This window comes from Gobio gobio (assembly GCF_949357685.1).
Source record: "Gobio gobio genome assembly, chromosome: 3".
Lineage (NCBI taxonomy): Eukaryota > Metazoa > Chordata > Actinopteri > Cypriniformes > Gobionidae > Gobio > Gobio gobio.
The window spans coordinates 9,940,275-9,963,057 of record NC_137099.1 but is presented as its reverse complement, the minus strand read 5'-3'; the positions used below and the strand labels follow the sequence as shown (position 1 = coordinate 9,963,057).

The 22,783-nt window shown below is 37.8% G+C and overlaps 1 protein-coding gene across 1 annotated transcript in view; it reads left to right on the top strand.

Annotated features, from left to right (window-relative positions):
• The first annotated feature begins 9,760 nt into the window (after positions 1 to 9,760).
• pard3ba (par-3 family cell polarity regulator beta a) overlaps positions 9,761 to 22,783 on the top strand; it is a 277,652-nt gene continuing 264,629 nt past the window's right edge. The window contains exon 1 of the mRNA XM_079811668.1: positions 9,761 to 10,216. Coding sequence (XP_079667794.1) covers positions 10,100 to 10,216 — 117 coding nt within the window. The 5' untranslated portion in view covers positions 9,761 to 10,099. The remainder of the gene's footprint in view (positions 10,217 to 22,783) is intronic.

The window sequence follows — 22,783 nt, the reverse complement described above, 5'->3', positions numbered from 1 at the left end:
GGCCTGCCATAACTGTGCGTAATGAGCATATTCCTCAAAAACAATATGTCTTCTGCTCAGGCAAAGTGCACGGTCTCTGTAGGGGTCGGTGATGGATTAAATGTTGGAAACTGGGGCAGATGTGGAGGAGACGCTGATGAGAATGATTAAGAGCCAAGACAATGTCCGCAAAGATCTTCAGAGGAAAGGCTTTCGAAACCTCTGAAAATGCAATCAGGTTTGTTTGTTTGTGCTCAAACGTTCTGCACACACGCTAGATGCAAATGCACCCGCATAGAGCGCGAAGAAAGTCATGTGCATGCATACTAATGCAAGAAATGTGGGGCGCATCCATACATGAAGAATCTACATGATAAACAAGCATACATCTTGTACTCTAGCACCTCGTAATTTGGTTTCACTGACCTGGGAGGTTTAAAACAGGCTGTGTATTTAATTTCTCACGTGTCTAAATTATCTCTCTTGGTGGTTAGATAAGAAGAGCAGAAATGCATCGTATAGGGGAAGTCCTGTCCAGTGAAAATCTCCTCGTCATGAGATAAAATATAGGAACCTGTTTTTTTCTATAAACAGACAGACAGTGTATTAAACCCATCTGTTCCCTTTGCTTCACCGGGTTCACAGTGAATAAACCACAAAGTTCCACCCAAAACAGGAAGAACTAGTGAACAACAGTGATCCCTAACAAAGGTACCTTTGATACATGATCCTTTGAACCTACAATACTTTATGCTCATGTTTGAAATAGCATACTAGCATACTATACTTAATGTTTTTGCACATTATGCCTTCACTGTAAAAAATATTGCCTTGGTTTTACTCAAAAAAATTGAGGAAATATAACAAGCTTTGGGGAAAATGGATTATGTATTTAGGCCATTGAAGAAAGTGTGATATTGTTTATCAAGATGGTGGAAATATTCTGTGTACTGATATTGTAACATCCATGATAACTCTGTTCTTTGTTTCAATAAAAAAAAAAGTACAAAAAAAATAAAAATAAATTGAGGCAACTAATTGCATCAGACTTCTAAGTATTTTGAACTCATCTAATTTGTGACCAACTAGACTTTCCATGCACTCAAAAAAAAAAACTCTTTGAATGAACATAAAAAAATCATGGAAAGTATTTCCACATGATTAACTTGCTTTATTTCAGCATTATGCAATTATTTTATTCCAATTTTATGTACTTACGTTGGGTCAACTTAATTTATTAAGGTTGATTCAACTTATTTACTATGGTTAGGCACAGCTTAATTTAATAGTGTCAGCCCAACTAATTTGCAATGTTTTGGACCAACTAATTTATTTAGGTTAGCCTAACAAAAGTGCTTAATGCTGAAAAAAAGCCATTTAATCACATGAAAATCCTTTCCATGATTTAATTACATTAATTCAAAAATTAGCTTTTGAGAGCATTTACAAAACCTTTTACAAGATTTTATTGGCTAGCCAGAAGATGGTTTTGTTACATCCGTTGCATATCCCAGAGTAGTTATTTAAAGTTATTAGTAGGTTCTCACCCCAAACACATGCTCTACACTTCACCACAATGGTAACCTCCAAAAACACTAACATAACACAAACTTTTAAATACCAACATAACAAAATATTAAGCATTAAAAAGTCTCTCAATTTTCTCATCTTGTTAAAAATGCATCAAATTGCACTTTATTTAAACATTTAGTCTCCGAATTCAGCCCCTTTGCAAAGCATGATGGGAAGTGAAAGTCTTGATTGAAACATGTTATTTCAAAATGAAAACATCAAGTTATGTCAAAGAGTAACGGTTTTAAGTCAGTTTAACATGAATCAATTACATTTGAACCAGAAACCTAATATAATGGTGTTAAATCAAGATGAATTGCTTAAATAAAGTGAACAGCATCATAAATATTTTTTTTGAGTGTCTTCAACATGCACCCTTAAGTAATTTGAACTCAATTTTCCTAGTAAACTCAACTCAAATACTTTGTGTAGCAGCAACATAATTCAACTGAGTAAGCGCCAATACAATTAGATGTAAAATTTACTCAAGTGAATACACTTCATGCATTAGTTCTATTTCACTATATGTAATGTATAGTAGAGACGAGCCACAATACTGCTATAAACAGTTGCTCATTGAGCAAAGCAATTCATATGATTCACTGCGCCTACCTGTCGTCAGCCTAACGTCACCAAAACTCCAATATTACAAAGACTTTTCTAAATCCCAACTTAATAGAATATTAAACAATAATAACTTAATTTATCTTGCTTAAAATAAAATGAAGATAAATAAATCCAACATTTTCTCTTCCAATTAAATCTCACGCAAAGCATTCTGGGAACTAGAAATCTCCTTACCCTAGTAGATTGTACACAATAAAATTAAGTTGTGACAAAATTTTCATTTGAATATATATTTTTGATCAAGCAGCAAACATCCTTGAAACAATAACGGTCACGCCTGATGTAGACAACGCTGTTATAAAATTACCCTAAAATATGAAAAAGGAGAACATTTATGTTGCAATATGGAAAAATACGTCGTCACCATGTGAAAAAGGTTTACTGCATCTGCCAAATCCAGCAGTAAATATTTTAAGTAAATGTAATTTAAATAGTATGTTGGAAATGCACGTCTACAAAGCCTTGTCTTACAGGATAAGAAGTGCGATATTATACAAAATAGGTTTTTGCTACAAATCCAAATTAACTGAGCAACTCAAATTATCCAAGTAAAGTAACAAACAAAGATTTATTTGTAAAAAAGAAAAAGAAAAAGATTTGTTTACGTTACACTTACAGCCTCAATAATTCATTTTCATCAGTGTTGAATGATTATTGAAGATTATTGCAGTATGTTTTACAAGAAAACATTGTTTTCAATCCCGTCTGTTTGCACAATATACTGTACTGCAAAATGTCACATTTAATTCAGTGTTATTAGCTGTTTTTTTGTAATTATCTGTGGAAGTTACTAGCAATTTCTGAGTGAAAATTGTTTCAAACTAAATCCTATACAAACATTACTATGTTTTACAAGAGAATACTATTTTAGTCTTTCTACTTTGTGAAATTTACTAGCAATTCTATGTGAAAATTGTTTACATTTTAAAAGTAAGGTATCCACTGTAAAAATTATCTGATCAATAAGTTATGACAACATATGTTTTTACATTGCTTTAACTCATCAAAATAAGTTAAGCAAGTTTCAACTCATTTTAAAGTCAGTTTAATGTGTGAAGTTGAAGTGACTTAAACATCCAAGTTGATTGTACTTAAACATTTAAGGCAACAATTTTTTTTACAGCTGTACAGTAACATTTTTCAAAGTTGCATACGCTACATTGCAATATTTTGCATATGAAGCATTTAGTATCAAGTTCATTTGACTGAATCATTTATTGAAATGATCCAATGATCCATTTGAGTTCCTGTGAAGACGTTTGCATCTTTTTTTGTAACAATAAATAAAAGAATATTATTATTCTCTGTTTTTATTACAACAATTTTATAAAATAATATCATATTTAGTTAAATGCCTGTTACGTTTGATATAAAAATAGCTTGATTGTTAAAATATGAGCAGCTAAACATCTCATTTCTTTGGTTGAACTTTAGAGAGCTAAGACATTTACAAAAAATTGGATTCAAAATGCCAAATAACCATTTTTACTTCAAAGAAGGTACAGCAACTGCAGCCACTTTTTCCGTAAGCAATAGCCTACATAATAATCCCTCTTACTTAAGGCAAACCATGTATATAAAGAACTGAAGACTGGCATAAAATAATCATTTGTTTGAACAAGCTATTTTTGCGTGCAGCCTCTATCCCTCCTGAGCACATTATTTCACAATAAGGAAAAGATAAACAGCTTTTCTTCAACCCAAACCGAGCCTCATTCTTTCTGTTGCCCTCTCCATGAACTCATTGAGTGAGCTATGAAATGATGCTTACAGTCTAGCAGCTGCCGTAGTTCTTTACTACTTTCATACTTGCCAGTGCAATCGAAATAAGCCATTCAATCAAGCCCAATCAATTAAAACACTATAAGCGTGAAATGAATACTTTGCCGGCACACAAAATGAGAGTGGTAAAATGATATTACGCTCCCGCAAAAGTGCAATGAAAAAATATTAGCTTCCTTGTTGTTTTGATCTATTGGTGTTTCTTTCTTTCTTTCTTTCTTTCTTTCTTTCTTTCTTTCTTTCTTTCTTTCTTTCTTTCTTTCTTTCTTTCTTTCTTTCTTTCTTTCTTTCTTTCTTTCTTTCTTTCTTACTGCACAAATAATGCTTTCTTTTTACTTAATAATTCAATGAAGTTTTCAAACACTTTAACTTTAAACAGCAATGACGACACTCAAACACTTTGTGAAATTTGAGTCTCTTATATCACTTTAGTGGAATTTTAGCCTCACCGGAACTTCCGGGAATGTTTCAGGAACAGCTTGTTTGAGTTTTGACTAATTCACTCCATTTAAGTAATTATTTCCGTACTGTGTTTTGAATTATTGACTTGTTGAATCTCGTTTGCTTCAGTTCCAGGCGGATGATGGGAGATTTGATTCAGAACGTGCTGGTACAGAACAAGCCAGCAAGAGTTGGAAAAGCATTCCCACACTATGACAACATCACCACCATGATGGACTTTTGGTTGATGTTGTCGATATGGAATGCAGTGTTACAACTGTTTCTGACATGTTGTCCAAGACGTTTCATTTTCGGCTTGGGGATCATTCAGTTTTGGTTAGTTTATCTTAGTTATAGCCAAAGTACATTTAAAAGGACTTTTCACCCCAAAATTAAAATGTATAATTTACTCACATTTAGATTTTTTGCCACATTTTTTGAGCTCTCTTGCTCTTGTGACATTGCCTGATTATATCATAAGTAATAAGATAAAAATCAAGATCTCATACAAATACTTTTTTGCAGGCATATCTTGAATTTTGTGGCCATTTGTATTAATTTTGGCGACATTTTGACACAATCCCCCATTCACTTCTGACCTGGTACAAAAGGCAGACCCGGGTTCGAGTCCTGCTTGGGGCGGGCGGTTTGAACAGGAGGGGTTACGTTGGTGCCGTGACCCGGGTGGGAGTGAGGTTTAGGGGGTGAGTGTAAGGAGGCCAGCTAGTCGCTGCTGTGCGAGTAAACCTCACTCCTCTGATCTCAAGAGACGCTCTAGCGACTGACACTATGGGGTTGCAGCCTTTAGCCTCCTTGTAAGATGCGTTCACACCGGACGCGAATGACGCGATTTGCGAGAGTGATTTACATGTTAAGTCAATGCAAAGACGCGAATAGACAATCTGTGGTGCGATTCGCGCAAATGAGGCGGCGCGAATGACGCGATTCGCGCGAATGACACAATGAATTGAGTGAATTGAGCGTTTGACGCGTGAATGCCGTGAATCGCCCGAGTTGAAAAATCTGAACTTTGGCGGATATTCGCGCCGCGTTAACCAATCTGGAGCTTGCTCTAGTAGTGACAACAATGAGGAGAAAATCTGTATATTAATATCTGGTTCAGACAATATGATTATCACTGTGATAACATTAAATGACATGAAACCCAACCCAGACTCTTTTTGTTAAATGCAAGTTTATGTTTGATCAATAATACAAAAGTATAAGTAAAAGGTATAAGAAGCTATACATGAAATAAAGCAAACAATTCAGTCAAACATTCAAAGTCAGTGCTAGTCGGCTACAACTGTAACGTAAAGTTATAGCCTAAAAATAAAAAAGTAATGAAACTTCACTTTGCCCTCTGCCTAAACGATTTGCCAGGGAACAAATTATAGATCCATGAGACCAAAGATCGCCCGTTACATATACACAAGACGAATTATAGCTCGAGACACCACAGGGACATCAGAGGCAGCGGCAGATGGCAGAAGGACTGGCCGAGGAAAGTCAGCTCTCGCCAGGGTTAACGAGCACGGAGTGTCGCCTAACGCCTGGTGCTCACAACTCCGAAAACGCCAGATAAAATGTTCAAATAGGCACTATTTTTATAAATAAACCACAGATTTGAGCTTTAAACAACTACATTATTGCCTGAAAAAGTCTTAAAACTATGTTTTGTCACACATTAACAGTAGATTTTAACAAAAAAGACATGTAAACACAGCCCATGTCAGCCATTTCTCAACGAGACGAGCCGGCTGGCAGAAGCCCCGCCCATGACGCAAATTCACGTCTGTTGTGAAGCGAATGTCACGCTCGAATGAAGCGAGTAAACTCAAAATGTTCAAGCGTCCAACTTCGTGCAAATAGCGCGATTTATTTGCCGGCGGACCCGGGTTCGAGTCCTACTTGGAGCGGGCGGTTTGAACAGGAAGGGTTACATTGGTGCCGTGACCTGGATGGGAGTGAGGTTAAGGGGGATTGAGTGTAACGGAGGCCAGCTAGTCGCCTCTGTGCGGGTAAACTTCACTCCTCTTATCTCAAGAGACGCTCTAGCGACTGACGCTATGGGGTTGCAGCCTTTAGCCTCCTTGTAAGAGCGTCCGACTCTCATGCCGGCGATGTTCGAGTCCCGCTTGAAGCGGGCGGTTCAAACAGGAGGGGTTACATTAGTCCTCTTAATCCGAGAACGAGACAAGGCAGAATACAAGACCAAGATCTTCCAAAAATACTACAACACCAGCAATATCTCTTCTCTTCTCTGATGACGCGTTTACTGGTGTGTGGATGGACAACCTGTCAGTCACATGAGATCGACCAAGAGCAAACCACAACCATCCAATCATTTCCTAGTGGACAAAATGAAGTCCCGCCCAACAATTTTTTTCCCGCACAACTTCCATTTCATGCCGACTTTAAGTTCACAAAAGACCAAACAACTGACATTTTTAACTGAAAGGTGAGACTTCCTTCCTACAGCTGCCATTTTGAATGTTTTGAACTTCTCCCATTCATTTTTTCCCGCTCTAACACTGTCTCAGATAAAGCCCACATTGGCCTTGTAACTATTTGATTTTGCTCTAATGACCACTGATGCAAAATAACTCCATCTTCCATTTTCCAAAAATGTTTTCTTCTTTTGTCTTCATGCCATACTGGATAATAGTACATGGCCATCCTGCTGAAATGTTGACAGACTGGGCACTCTTCTGTTTCCAATGTTCCTCATTTGGAGAAGGCAACTCTGACTGTGATTTGATGGAGTCCCAGAGCCTAAGAATGGCTTCAGATTGACATCCTTGTTGGAATTTTTTGGTTTCACAAGTTTTTTGTATTTTGTTTTTTTTCCAATAGTATACTGGCAGGAGATTTATTCAGAGCCGTAGACAGTTGGCGGACCCTTATAATCTCTCACAATTAGTTAGATATTAGTATATTAGTTATTTAGTTATGTATAGAGAATTCCATTTAGAAATATGTATGGGCCAGTCTGTAACATGCACATTTTTTTCACTGCACAAAAAGTATTTCTACTTAATCTATTACTATTTGTACTTAATTTCAGCTTCTACTTAATCACAAAATGAAACAAAGAAATGAATTTGTGCATATAAATAATGACATAAACGAGAGCACTTGACTGGCTAGTAAAGTTAATTGGCAGTGGAAGGCTTGTGTTAGGACTTATAGTTGATTTATGTTAGCGCTTCCCGCTGATTGTAGCCATCGTGTTCAGCAGCAACTTGATACCCAAGAGATTTTTTCTAATGCTCTCATGCTTAAACAATTCTGAGCATTTGAGGCACGCTGTTTTATAGTTATAATGGTTACCGGATAGCTACACCAGCTCCATTAACTCCACTGTGCTGGCTAAGCAGTATTTTTGATGTCTGACACATCTGTCATACTTGCTTTGAATGTGTGCCTCATAAACCTTATGTGCTGTGAGACCATCTAAACCCTTCAGAAATGAACGAATGTTCCAAAAACATTTAGTTTTCCCCATTATACCCATTATATTTTATGGCGAGGAACGGGATTGTAAACCATAACTTTCTCCAAATGGTTGTGGTAATGCTAGCATTAAATCTGTTGTTGAATTGTGCTGAAAAATCGGATATCAGAAAGAGACAAGTCTGGATTTTGGCTGGCACAGTCACCCCTCCAGATGGCCCAGTTTGGCATCTCCTGTTATAGTGATGGGATGACCCTGTACTAAAGGAGTAGTGCCATCTTACTATCCAGTGTATTGTTGTCATATTGGTGTTTATACTGCATTTCAAAGCTATAAGAGCTGTTAAGGTTACCATTCAAAGGGTTCAAACTTCGTCTAAACATGTATATTAAAGTTCCTAAATATTCAAATGTTTGGCGTTGGTAAAATGGACAAAAGAAAAACTTTTATACCAACTTTAAACAGTACGTCCCATGGGCAAGTATCAGAGGAGCGATAAAAAATAAGTGCATAATTTATCTAAACTAAGAACATGAATGCTATTTAGAAAACGTAATCAAACTGTGGGAATAATAAAGCTGTCACATCTCTATCTACATGTATATCGCTGATGAGAAGACTGGAAGGGTAGATTTGAAGAAGGTTGGAGAGGTTGATAATCTAATTGGGTCAATGAAACATTTGCCACAGACACACAATAGTCCTCTGATAATAGTCCATTGGCATTGGAATATGAGGCAAAGCAAGGTCTGGGGACTGAACTAATATTTCAAACAGGAAGTCAGAGAGTCTTCTTTAATTTTGATACACTTTACATGTGGTGAATGCAGGTAAAGTGGGCCGCTTAAGTTTGATTGTTCTCTGCTCAATGGGTTTACACTTTCAGAGCATGACAATGGTCTTTAATTAAAGAGACACTATTTCTTTAAATGATAAAATAGTTTTGGTTGATGCAATATGACCCAGGTGGGTGTGGCCATACCTCAAAGGAGAACACCCTCATGGTTAAAGGTAGAAAACAAAACATCTGACATAAGATTGTATTTTCTATAAGGTTGCTCACTAAATGTTAACAAATATTATTGTGTCAGTTTCTGTTTTTTTTGTTTCTATAGTTACCTGGAAATAAAATGCAAAGAATATTTTATTTATTTATTTCGTTTTCTTGTAAAGTGATTAAATATTGCTGGCTCACTTTGGCTGAATGTGGGATTCAGGTAAAGTGGGCAAACTTTGACCTTCAGTAATTATATTCAAATTCATTAAATAAATGGACATTCACTGGTTATTTTGTAGTTGACATGTATAATTTAGTTGTTAGAGAAAAGAAGTGAGTGTGCTATTAGGAAATTCAAGTCAGAGATGGAAGAAAGAGCAGAAAATAAGACATGTCATTAAGCTCAATCTGTGGAGTGAAGAGAGGATGAGAAGAGGAAGATGTAGATGCAGAATAGAAAGCTCTATCTATCTATCTATCTATCTATCTATCTATCTATCTATCCATCCATCCATCCATCCATCCATCCATCCATCCATCCATCCATCCATCCATCCATCCATCCATCCATCCATCCATCCATCCATCCATCCATCCATCCATCCATCCATCCATCTATCTATCTATCTATCTATCTATCTATCTATCTATCTATCTATCTATCTATCTATCTATCTATCTATCTATCTATCTATCTATCTATCTATCTATCTATCTATCTATCTATCTATAATCATACTGTCAAGTGAGGAGAAACTCTCTATTCTCTTTGTCTATTCCCTATATCTTTAGTAGCCACTTATTCATTCTGTGTCAAGTCATTTATGAGTGAAAGTACATCTTCCTCTCTGCAGTGATTCTGAGGGGACTGGCCGTTTATAGGTTCATAACGCAGCCCGTCAATCACGACAGTCAAGAGTTATTCATTATCTCCCGCTTCCGGTTTCACTCTGGACTGCGGCGCGCGCGAACTCGGGGAAAAAAACACATCAGGACTTTTCTCTGTCACCCAAGACCGTTTCGTCCTGTTCAAAGTGTGGTTTGGAATGTGGTTACTGGACGATTATCCCGTTCATGGACTCAATATTGGCGTACTGAAGACTTTACTAGAACATTAACGAGAAGGAGGAAGATCACCTGTTGACCAATGACACCTGTTGAGTCTCCAGCGCTGTTTTTAATAGAAACTGTGCTTTAAAACTTCAAACTACGAGGATATTTGAACTTTTGATGAGCAAGTTAAGATGAAAGTGACGGTAAATTTCGGGGAAACGAAGGTTGTCGTCCCGTGTAAAAACGGTTGGATGGTACGGGATTTGATCGACCAAGCCACTCAAAGATACAAGAAGATTGTTGAACAGGTAACGTGTTGTTTTTAAGTTTGAAATCGATAACACAACCCGACGAGTATTAATTTATGAGTTCGACTATTCACTATGGATTGTTTAAACATCCTTACTTTGAGATATGTAACCGATATTATTTTAAAAACTACACCTGTTTACCGGGTGGCGAATCCTACTATGAGGAAGGCCTGGCTCATGAATATTAATTCTTGACGCTGCGTGACGCTCCAACGAGGAGCAAGCGAAGCTCATGAATATTAAGTAGTCCATGGTGACGTCGCTAGCCTCATTAATATATATAAAAAAACATGCGTTTACCCAGCCTTTACCATAGTACGACTGGTAACCGGGTGTGCCCTCAAGCTCAGATCACGTGATCTTGAGCTGTCAACACTGACATTTTTCAGATTTCTGGTTATTGTTTTGAATGTTCATTATCTTTAGACATTCCTGCAGTCTGATACTGTGGTAAAACATTGTCCTGTACCTCATATATGTAAATATGATCTTTAAGACTGCACATTATATGTCTGGGAAATGGACTTGGGTCGTTAATCCTCTGTTACCACTACCAGTGACTTTCACTTCACTTACGTTTGGATGGATTTATTACAGTACACACACACACACACACACACACACACACACACACACACACACACACACACACACACACACACACACACACACACACACACACACACACACACACACACACACCTCAGTTAATGTTTTATGGGAACTTTCCATAGACATAATGGTTTTTATACTGTACAAACTGTATATTCTATCCCCTTACACTAACCCTACCCCTAAACCTACCCATCACACACAACTTTCTGCATTTTTACATTAAAAAAAAAAAATTTCAGCATCATTACGCCAGTCTTCAGTGACACATCCTTCAGAAATACTGATTTATTATCAATGTTGGAAACCGTTCTGCTGCTTAATAACTTTTTATAACCTGAAACTTTGGGGTCAGTATTTAAAAAAAGAAAGAAATTAATACTTTTATTCAGCAAGAATGCGTTAAGTTGATGATAAATTAATATTAAAGAGTTGTTAGAAAAGCGTTCTATTTTGAATAAATGCCTAGATGCGCATAAGGGTAATTTCATGTCAAATCAAACAAATTCTGGAAACTTCCCCAGCTCAAATTTTGAAAGAAATGTTCAGAAGAAAGTCAAACATAAATAGTCTTGAAAGCCAAAATATTAAATGTCACTTTACTGAGTGATCCACTATTTTGTTGAGGGGGACCAAATGACCATAAATGGCCATATAGGACCTCTGTAATTTGCCTAATCATTAATTTATACATGCATAAATAAATATGTCCCGACTGTATTCCACTAGAGAGGGGATCTTTGATATTAATTCATGCTTATGTTAGTCTTCTCTGAGCACCATCACTCTTTAATAATGCAATGCTTGGTCACCGTTAGTCTCTTTGTCCAGCTTCTGCAGTAAATGCCAGTTGGAATAAAGCAGGACTTATGTGATGAATACAGCTGTGTCATTAATCGCTCCCTATCTCCCAATGCAGGTGGCAGGCTGTGTTTGATTAGTTTGGCCTGGGCTCTCGGGCTGAGATGGCTGGCTTTATGGGAGGTTTTAGTATGCCTGAGTGATGGACGTTATCGGCTGAGATTGGCTCAGTCGGATGGGATGGGCTGGTGCCAGGCGTGCTGGGGTAGACGTGGGCGCTTTATCTAGTCTGTCAACCCACCTCTCGGGTCTCGTGCGTCACTGGAGTATTGAGCCCTTCATCTCTCCGTGATGCACTTCTCCTTGCTTAGACCTTGTGCATATTCACATACAACAAATAGGCAGTCTGTGTTGATGTTAGTTGTACATTTTGTGATGCAAATGTGGTTATGATATGGGTGGATGTTTAGCTCATTTACTTTGAGAGACGAGCTGTTATTAGTTTAAATGGCCGATTTACAACGACGTCAACAATGAAAACACATTATGCGTTATTAATGAAGGCCAGGGTCCTGTTTTGCAAATGTGACAGCATGATTATTCAAATAAGCTTTAGGTTAACTCTGGGTAGAGCTGCACAATTACAATTTTGACTGGCCATTTAGATCTTCTGCAGTTTATTAGGATACACATTTGCTGCAGTTCTGCGTTGTAATCAATGATAGACATCTCTGTTGTGTGCATGGATGCAATGGCAACTATAAATGCTCACGTTTTAAAGGTCCTGTTCTTCGTGATCCCATTTTTCAAACTTTAGTTAGTGTGTAATGTTGCTGTTAGAGCATAAATAATACCTGTAAAATTATAAAGCTCAAAGTTCAATGCCAAGCGAGATATTTTATTTAACAGAAGTTCCCTTTCAAAGCCTACAGTGAACGGCCGGTCTGGACTACATCCTGGTACTTCCTGCTTTAATTACGTCAGTAGAGCAGTTTGTCGACTAACCTCCGCCCACAAGAATACGCGAAAAAGGGGGCGTGGTCTTTTTGCTCCCGCGTGGAGTAGAGGAAGTGTTGCGTTCGGTTGCGTTTGTAGAGTTTGTTTGTCTCCATGTCGTCGAGACGCTGTTATTTTCATCCCGGAGTCAAGTCACCTTTGTTTGGCTTTCCCAGGGACGCTGTACTTAGAGATCATTGAGCGCATGCATCCCCGTTATGGTGAGAGGCGTGACCTTTCCGGTAACGTGCGCTCTGCGTGGCTAAGCTGCTGTCGAATCACAACACGGGAACCGCTGGCACAATCAGAACTCGTTACGTGTTTCTGAAGGAGGGACTTCATAGAACAGGGAAATCTTTCAAGCCGTTTTGAGGACAGTGAAAACAGCGGTATACAGATAAGTAAATTGTGTGAAAAATACTGTGTTTTTTTTTACACGCGAAACATGAACACGTTATATTGCACACTGTAAACACAATCAAAGCTTCAAAAAAACACGAAAAACGGGACCTTTAAAGGGGCGATGAATTGAGAAATCAACTTTCCCTTGAGCCTTTGATAAATAAAAGTTAATTGTGATATAAGAATATCCTGTAAGTTTCAGAGCTGAAAACGTCCTTGTTAGTCAAGTCAAGTCAACTTTATTTATATAGCGCTTTTAACAATGCAGATTGTTTCAAAGCAGCTTTACAGTGTTAAACAGGAAAATATTGCAGCATAATTTTATTCAGCTGTATAGCCATTCTGGAAAAAACGCTGATGTCATCAGTTCATTTCAATTATCATACAGTGACAGTGTGGGCTTTAGATCAATAATTAGATCAGTAATTTAGTTTAAATGGTTAATTTAGTTTATTAATTAGATTTATTTCGATGTTTAGTTGAAAAATGTAGTGTCCCCAACTGAGCACGCCAAGCCAGAGGCAACAGTGGCAAGGAAACCAAAACCCCTTTAGGTGACCTAATGGAGAAAAATAAACCTTGGGAGAAACCAGGCTCAGTCGGGGTGCCAGTTCTCCTCAGGAGAAGCCAGTTCGCTAGTCAAAGAAAAGCTTTTATTGACACCAGGCCCAGAAAACAAGAGATTTCAGAATATGTCGACCACTGATGTAATAGGATGCAGAAGCACCAGTATTAATACTATTACATGTTTTGTCTCTTAGAAATGCACATTTGAAAGTGAGTTGACAGTAGTAGTACACTGTAAAAAAAAATCAGGTCTCCCATTGAAAAGTTTCTAGTGACCGATCACATCTCAATTTTTTAGTTGGCCAAATTGAATTAAATTGCATCAATTCACAGAAATTCAATTTGGCCAACTGAAAAATTTAGATGTGATCGGTCACTAGAAAATTTTCAATTGGAGACCTGAATTTTTTTTACTGTGTAGCTTGAGTTAGGAGGATGCAAATGTACATTTATGTTCATCAACAAAAACACGGGCATCTGTAAAAATTGTAACAACCTCATTTTTGCATGCAGTTCTGCGTTGTAATCAATGATAGACATCTCTGTTGTGTGCATGGATGCAATGGCAACTATAAATGCTCAAGTTTTAAAGGGGTGATGAATTGAGAAATCGACTTTCCCTTGAGCCTTTGATAAATAAAAGTTCATCGTGATATAAGAATATCCTGTAAGTTTCAGAGCTGAAAACGTCCTTGTTAGTCAAAGAAAAGCTTTTATTGACACCAGGCCCAGAAAACACTCAATCTCAGAATATGTCGACCACTGACGTAATAGGATGCAGAAGCACCGCCTCAAGCCCGCCCACCGGCTCATGGAGCTAAACGGGTCGCACTACAGAGCAATAAACATGCCGGTTCCAGTTCGCGTTTGTTCGCTTCATTTCACCACAGAATCGATTGTAAACAAGATACAGGTCGAGACTGGATTTGCAGACATATTGAGATTAAAACACAATGCTGTGCCTTCTATATTGGATCCGACAGGAACGGTGCAACTAGGGCTGGGTCAAAAAATGTTCTCGATAAAATCTTTTCATATCAGTCGATATTGATAATAATCACGATAAATGTAATTATTATTTTTTTTTTTTCAAATTTAAAGGCAAATTTTTGCTCCTAAGTGAAAGTTATAGAAACCAGACTGTTACTTGTGGTTTTAAACTACTCTTTATTGTCAGAATATGACAAACACTTCACGTTTTTGAATTCCTTACACTGACAGTATTTTTTCCTTAAATACATTTCTTAATAGAAAAAAATCAATGTCTTAGTTTCTGCATGTGCTAACGGGTGATATTGTTTCTAGTCATGAAACAGGTTTGTGTCGTGTATTAATAATATTACATGTTTTGTCTCTTAGAAATGCACATTTGACAGTGAGCTGACAGTAGTAGTAGCTTGAGTTAGGAGGATGCAGATGCCCATTTATGTTCATCAACAAAAACACGGACATCTGTAAAAATTGTAACAACCTCATTTTTATATGGTAAAATATAAATATGAGTTATAAGAGTATTAAGAGTTTTATTATATGAATATTAAGCGTTTTATTACATGAGTATTAAGAGTTTTATTAAAATGAACAATTGGTCTTCCACAGTATCACAGATTTAGATCATGATAACCACAGTTAAAAACACGCATATAGCTCTTCACTGCCATGGTAAAATGTATCTAGGCTGTATGGTTTCGATGGTATTAGTGTGAAAAACAGTAGACCTAGCCTAAAAACATTTTGCAGCCTATAAATGCACAAACACTATAGCTAAATAAAAATACTGTAATAATATTCCATTCCTCCTTTAATACATGTCTACATTAATAATATAATACAATTCTATATGAATATCCCACATTTCTGCCACAGTACCATAGGTGAGGTTAGTGTTACTACAGTAAATCCATGGTAAAGCCTTCTGACTGTATCGTTGCACATAGTGTTTAGTGTTTGTCAGCGCTCTTTCATCTGGCTTTAAAATGGTTTAAATCAAAGAGACATTTGTGTTTTTCGCTAAATGCATGCGTTTCTCACTGGATCTCACAGGGCTGTTTTGTGTTTGCGTGACCGATCAGAGTCGGATGTCTTCTAGTGAGCTCGCTGCCGTTTGGACTTTGACCCGAGCCGCCTGTGTGACGCGGATCAAATGAGTTACAATTCGTGCTACTTTTTATCAACAAATTCGTCGTCTTTGGATTATAACTCAAGGCTAGTTTCACTTTAGATTTAAAGTTCGTTGCGGCTTCAAAACCGAGCGTTATTCAGAGAGCTTCAAAACCAAAGCAGAAAATAGCCTATTACTTATTCATTATGATGTTTTTGAATGCAAAAACCATGCGAACGTCATAAGTTGACCTCAGACAACAGTATAAAAAATGTAAAAAGCCAGTTCATGACACCTTTAAGTTGTCTAGCCAAAATATGCACGTTTTATATATTCAAATTCCAACCTAAGATTTAATAATAACTTTAATTACAACACCTTTTCCTCTCAGTGCTTCGTTGATGTTTAGTGTCATGTTAAATCCTACTTTTGCCTTTTTTCGCAACAACAAAAAAAATCCTTGGATGGGAATCTGGCTTATGACAGGTGTTTGGAGGGGAGGGAGAAAATTGTTGCAGAAGAGGAGAAAGTTATCATTACATTTTAAACAAGGTTATAAAGACTTTTGTTTTCTTTAGGAAAACTGACGCACTGATGAATCATTTATAATAAGACCAACAAGTTAGGAAAGTGAAAAAAAAGTACATTTTGGGTTCATGTGGATGTTAGACAGAGCTGTTTCTGATCTGATAAAATGGATCCGACTCTTCAACATTATTTGACAGAGATTTTAAGGAATGTGTTTAAAGGGGAAATAACACACACCGTTTCAGCCAATCTCATGTTACTCTTGAGTACATGTAGAGTATTATTGCATCCTTCATATCTCCGAAGAGTCTTTAGTTTTATCATATTTATAAAAGACAGATACGCTGTACCAATTCTTTCTGAAAACAGCCAAGCTTGTGGAAGTGTGCAATGGGCGGAGCTAAATAGTCACAAACACACGCACAATACATCATGGCATTATCCCTGGATAACTTTCGATTCACTGTATGTTCGTGGTGTTGACATTATATGCACTTACCAACAAAACACATACATTTGATGCAGTTTCCCTTTACCGCCTGCGATTTCAACTCATTACCGGGATCCTTTATCGCTGGGACCGCTCCATCTTTTAGTTTCAAACGATCTGAATATCCAGTGTCGAACTGGGCCTTGTTTATAAAACTATTAGGTGTGTAACCGATCTGCGAGGGTTGCTGCGTACAGTCGGGGAGGAGCTGCAAACGGAGACGTGAAGTCGAACACTTTCTGCTTCCCGTAGTGATGCTTGCGCTGTGTTTGCATACTTCATCACAGCTGAAGTGAAATTAATGCAATATTTGTCAAATACACAGACGTTTCAGAGACATTTCCATTCAATACTGCATGCACTGCTTAATACAGCGTCTGTTTATACAAGAATAAAGTTCAACATAAGCCTACACTATCAATGAAGTGGGGTCTACTTTTTTCTCAGTTTTATTTTGATAAACATGACTATAACATTGCGACTACATGAAAAGTGTTTTGTGAGAACTGATTAGTGGAACTGAAAGTTTTAGAATAAACACGAAACACACGTGATCGCTGTCATGCGGTGAATCTGGCCAATCATGGAGCAGCTGTGTCATCATCAGAGCCTGTGCAGCCGCTCTGGAGAAGCTGCGCAAAATGCACCAGCCGGCTGCTCTCGAATCGCTCTCGCGGCACTTTGTTGACATACGTCACAGTCACATGGCGTCGGCGCTGTCTCAAGTCGGACAACATTTCTAACCAGCATGCACTGCTTCAAGTCAGCAGCCGATCGGTTTGCGCATCGCTGCATGAAGTCGAACAAGCCTTTTGTCACGAAGTGCCGGGAAAAAACAAACACACTTACACAACTCCGTTGCTGCTCCGGAAAAACAAACTGCGTAGTTTCCCTAACGCTGGATTCTTTGGGAAGCTGAACAAGGTTATCTTTCCCTCACAACCAAAAACACACTTCTTGAGTTACATTGTTGATTTTGTGGTCTAAAAACAGAAGGACAACACTTGTTCTGACGGCTCCCGTAACCCAAATGAAGCTTGCTCTCGCTCTGGTTGATGTGAGCATTCACTCATCCGGAAGAAGAGCCCATACAAGCAGGGCTCGACATTAAGCCTGTTCACACGCTTGTCCTTCGGACAAGTAAATCTGTCATTCACTTGTACGAGTAAAACATTTGCTTGTCCGGATTTTTTTTGTAAGTATAATCTATTCTGAAGCAATATTCTCACCAGTGTTTAATCCGCTTTGACATATTTAAATATGCATATTTGTCATATTTGTACTTTTTTATAAAGGGCATTTTTCCATAATCTTATTAAATATAGGATATGCCTCAGCTTTCCTTTTATATTCTTAAATTTGATCTATAAATTAAATTAGAATAAGACACTATAGGCTGTTACCAATCAAATTAAATCATTTACACTGAAAAATTACAATTGCATTAAATAATGTTATGAGATTATTTTAAATATTTTTGAATAAATAAGAAATGTTGGAAAGATGAAACTAAACCACCAGTAGGTGGCAGCATGTGACCGTCTTAATGAGCGAGTCATTGAGTCGATTCAGTGAAACGGCTGAATCATTCAAGAATTAGGTGGTCGTTTACGAATAGGCCATTGAATCTTTGATTCAACCGACTCATTAAAACCCTGAATCATTCAGTAACACACACTATTGCTGTGAGATGCGTTACGGTTCTGCTGTGATATTTGTTGGAACTATTTTCGCTGCTGAAATAGAACAAAAACAGTCCATATTCCTTCTAAAATGTAAGTGACTTAATGTTAAATAATTGTTTATGGAACTGGCGTATGAAATCAGTGTCATTTTCAGTCGTGATGGTATTCAGGAAAACAACACTCTTGTTAGTGTGATGTTGCTTAACTGTATCATATGTTATAAATATAAAAACTGCACAATTTTAACTGTGTATGTTAACTGAGTTTCTGTGTGTGAGCGGCGCTCATTTGTTTTCGATTTTCTCCTCGAGAGGCTGCGCGAGGCTCAACAGCACAACCTTGTTAACGGCAGTTCGTTTTTTATTATCCTCTATCGATCGCCACTTACACTGAATGCAGAATCATTATTGCACTTTGGTGATTCCCTAGTTATTTTTTGTTTTGACGTTTTAACCAGGATACTTGTCCGTCGGACAAGTAAAATTGTTTTTCACTTGCCCCTTCAAAAAAATCCACTTGTCCCGGACAAGCGGACAAGCGTTAATGTCGAGCCCTGTAAGGAATTCCGCACTTTATGACATCATACAGGGCCAATTCTGAGACTTATGCGAATCCTGAAGGAATGTATTTGACACAGAAATACTCCATCATACATCCAACTAATTTTTTGAAACTTTGGCCATGTTTAGTATGAGAATCCAACTCTTTAACAGTGTAAATAAGTCAGAATGCATGAAATAGCATTAGACCCCCCTTGAAGTATGCACTTGTCTGTACATAAACGTGTTTTGTCATGCTACATTGATGCCTGTTGGAAAACGTGTCTAGTTACTATTGGAAATCTACATCATTCGCTGAGCTGTTGCTATGCTTATGAAAACATAGTCCGCCTACTCCCCAAAACCTTATAACAATACTGAATTAAGTGTTCGTCCCACTCAGCAATGCTTGCGTATCCAGCAAGATCTTACTGACTGGTTGAGATTAACTGACATCAGAGGAAAACTGCTTTATTATCCTGCCGTTGCTGAGCTCTGCCGGGCTGCTGCTAACCTCTGAGGATGGTAGGAGAGCTGACTTGGCAGGCAGCGCTGCTGAGATCACTACACGCGGCACACTTCCAAGAGCACAAAGCCATCGGTGTCAGCAACCATCCCTACAACAAATCGCACTGGCTTTAAATGTCACAATGGGTATGCAATATCAAGTCCTAGATTGTTCCTATGCATATGCTGAGCCTATTTACTTTCTTAAAAGGGTCTTGGCATGATTCTTTTTATTTTATTTTAATATGTATATTGAGGTTCACTTATAATGTTAATAAAGTTTTTTTTTAACACAAAAAAGCAAATATATGCAGAAAAACGATTATTCTCAACCTTCATTCTGACCCTCTAATTGATAGGGATGTTAACGATTAATCAACAATCGATTAAAGGGATAGTTCACCCAAAAATGAAAATTATTTCATAATTTACTCACCCTCGAGCCATCCTAGGTGTAAATGACATTCTTCTTATATACGAATACAATCAAAGTTATATTAAAAAATGTGCTGGCTAATCCAAGCATTATAATGGCAGTGAATGACAGCCCAAAATTTGAAGCTCAAAATAGTGCATCCATCCATTATAAAAGTTAATAAAGGCTTTCTGAAGTGAATCGATGGGTTTGTGTAAGAAAAACGTATCGATGGTCAATTAAGCTAGTAGTTTTAAAGGGGTTGTTGATTATGATTTCACTTTTTAAACTTTAATTAGTGTGTAATGTTGCTGTTTGAGCATAAACAGTATCTGCAAAGTTACGACGCTCAAAGTTCAAAGCAAATGGAGATATTTTCTTTCAAAGAAATAGCTTTTTAAAGGGTAACTAAACTCTAAACCAACTTTTTTTAGTTAATTATCTGTAATACTGGGGCTTTATTAATGCTGTTCATTGATTCGAGTAAATGTTTTGACATTTCATTGATTCAAGTAAATGTTTTGACATTTGAGTATAAAGTGTTTTAATTCTATAAAATATGGTGTAAAACCGCGAAAGTGCTGCCCTCTTAAGGTTGAACGGTGGCTACTGCAGTTGAATTTTCCTAATGGACGTTGTAGGTCATCGTGACGTAGGATGGTTCTTCCAACGGCTCACTATCCGCGCCCCTGGCACAAGCTCACCACACCCTCAGAAATGTTTCCCCAATCACACGATGAGAACGGCTTCACTCCAGTATGAACTGTCATGTTACATGAAGTAGAAACATTATGAATGAAACTCACTTGACACTTGCTTTAACATTGTAATGAAGAAAATACGGTTTAATAATGCAGTTGTCAGTACACTTTTCTTGCGATATTATTGCCGCCCGTCATGTGTACAGATAATTTTCATACATGAGACGCGCTTTCAAACCCTGACACGCAAGTGATTACCGCGGACACGGTAACGAACAACAATACCGTAACGTGCTGGCATATATAGTCTAACTTATTTGAGGAAATCTGTTTATAATAGGCTTTTAGGTCTGAACTTATTGGTCCTGCGCTGCTTATTGATTCAGTTCATTTGAATGAAAATCGTATGTATATCTAGCCTGGGAAAACCCAGACAACTTCCGGCAAATTTAGATTTGCTCTGCAAGTAGTCTGGCAAAGAGCCCATTCAAGCCCATTTCTAATCCCTAGAAATCACGGCACCAATTAGAAACGTTGGGGCGGGCTTTACACGATGACGACAGCGCAGCGACGGTGAAGCAGATTTGCCGCCGTGGAGCATCACTCGTTCTAATCAGCTATCGCGTCTGTTTTAAGCGTTTTAAACTTTTCCTTTTCGTTAAAACCCGAGCAAAGAACAACACTCGAAACCTTCATATCTATAAAAGATGTTATCACTGTCTTACCGACTGGATTCGGCAAAAGTCTGATACCAGCTTGGCCCTTTGGTGGCTAAACGAATGGGTCTTAGCGAGAGCCCTCTGGTAGTGTTAATGTTTTACAAAATATAGTTTTAAATCCTTTTCAGGCGTGAATGTAGTTGTTTAAAGCTCAAATCTGTGGTTTATTTATAAAGAGAGCGCCTTTTTTAAAATTTGATCTGCCGTTTTCGGAGTTGTGAGCTCCAGTGGTTCAGCGGCGCTCAATTGCTCATTGAGCCCGCCGAGAGGCGCCTTTCCTCGGCCAGTCCTTCTGCCGTCTGCCGCTGGCTCTGATGTCTCTGTAGTGGTTAAACTAGGGCTGCTCGATTATGGAAAAAATCATAATCACGATTATTTTAGTCAATATTGAAATCACGATTATGTAACACGATTATTTCACATGACTTTGGGAATGTGTTGTATTTATTAAAAATACACCTTTCAACAATTCAATTGAAATTGTAACATTTGTTGTACTTTTTGAACTATTAAAATAAATAATATAACATATATTCGAATCAAAGTATAAAAGTATTCACGTAAAAATGATAACCACAAATAAATAAGATCAACAATATGGTTCGGCTATGCTTTTCATGTACGTCAAACATTAGTTTTCAGGTACAGAAATGTATCAAATGTAAAATAACATTGCATATTTGAGTGCATAAATTAAAGATTAATCCTATTAAACTTACAAAAGCTATTCAATCAAGAGCAGTGAGTGATGTCCTTGTCTTTTGTTGTTTGACATTAAACAGACAGCAGTAAAGGCTACTGCCCCTGTAAGACCTCGCGTCTTCTTTATCGACTGTATAAAGTTCACTTAAGGCATATACAGACTATGTCTGCTAAGATACTCATCAAGATGGACATGTTGACATATGTTTTGTGTGAGTTTGTCCGTTTAAGAGCAAGACTTGAAAGAGAACTCAATATTTGCGCGCTGAGAGACGTGTGCGCGCTCTCGGATGAGGGCACAGAGACACATTTTCTCACAGCGCGCGCGGCTTCTCATTCTAAACCTAAACCCTAAAGCACTAAACCCGGGTGATGACGGTGAAAACGACTGGTCATATTCGAAAATATGGCAGCACTCGCAATCTCGCATGCATTGAACAAAGTTTACAAAGAGAGAATTATTTGAAAAATATGAAGGAAAAAAAGGACGTTTACACGGCTCCCCTGCTCTCGTCAGTTTTTGTTTCTTTATTAGATTGTCATAGGTCACTCTGTTTAATTTTCAAGTGGTTAAACAAATTCGTGGTGTTCCCTTGCGTTGCAGCCACTACCATATAGCAAATCTTAGCATGTTTCTGCTCGTCGTCTGATTCCTCGAAGCCAAACTGTTCCCAGACAACGGAGTTGGTTTTGCCTTTTTTGCTCACCAAACGCTGCTGTAACTGCCCTCCTTCTGCCATCTTTACTCGCGCCGAGTTTTTAAATTCCAGCGGATGATATGCACACGAGGCTCACGACC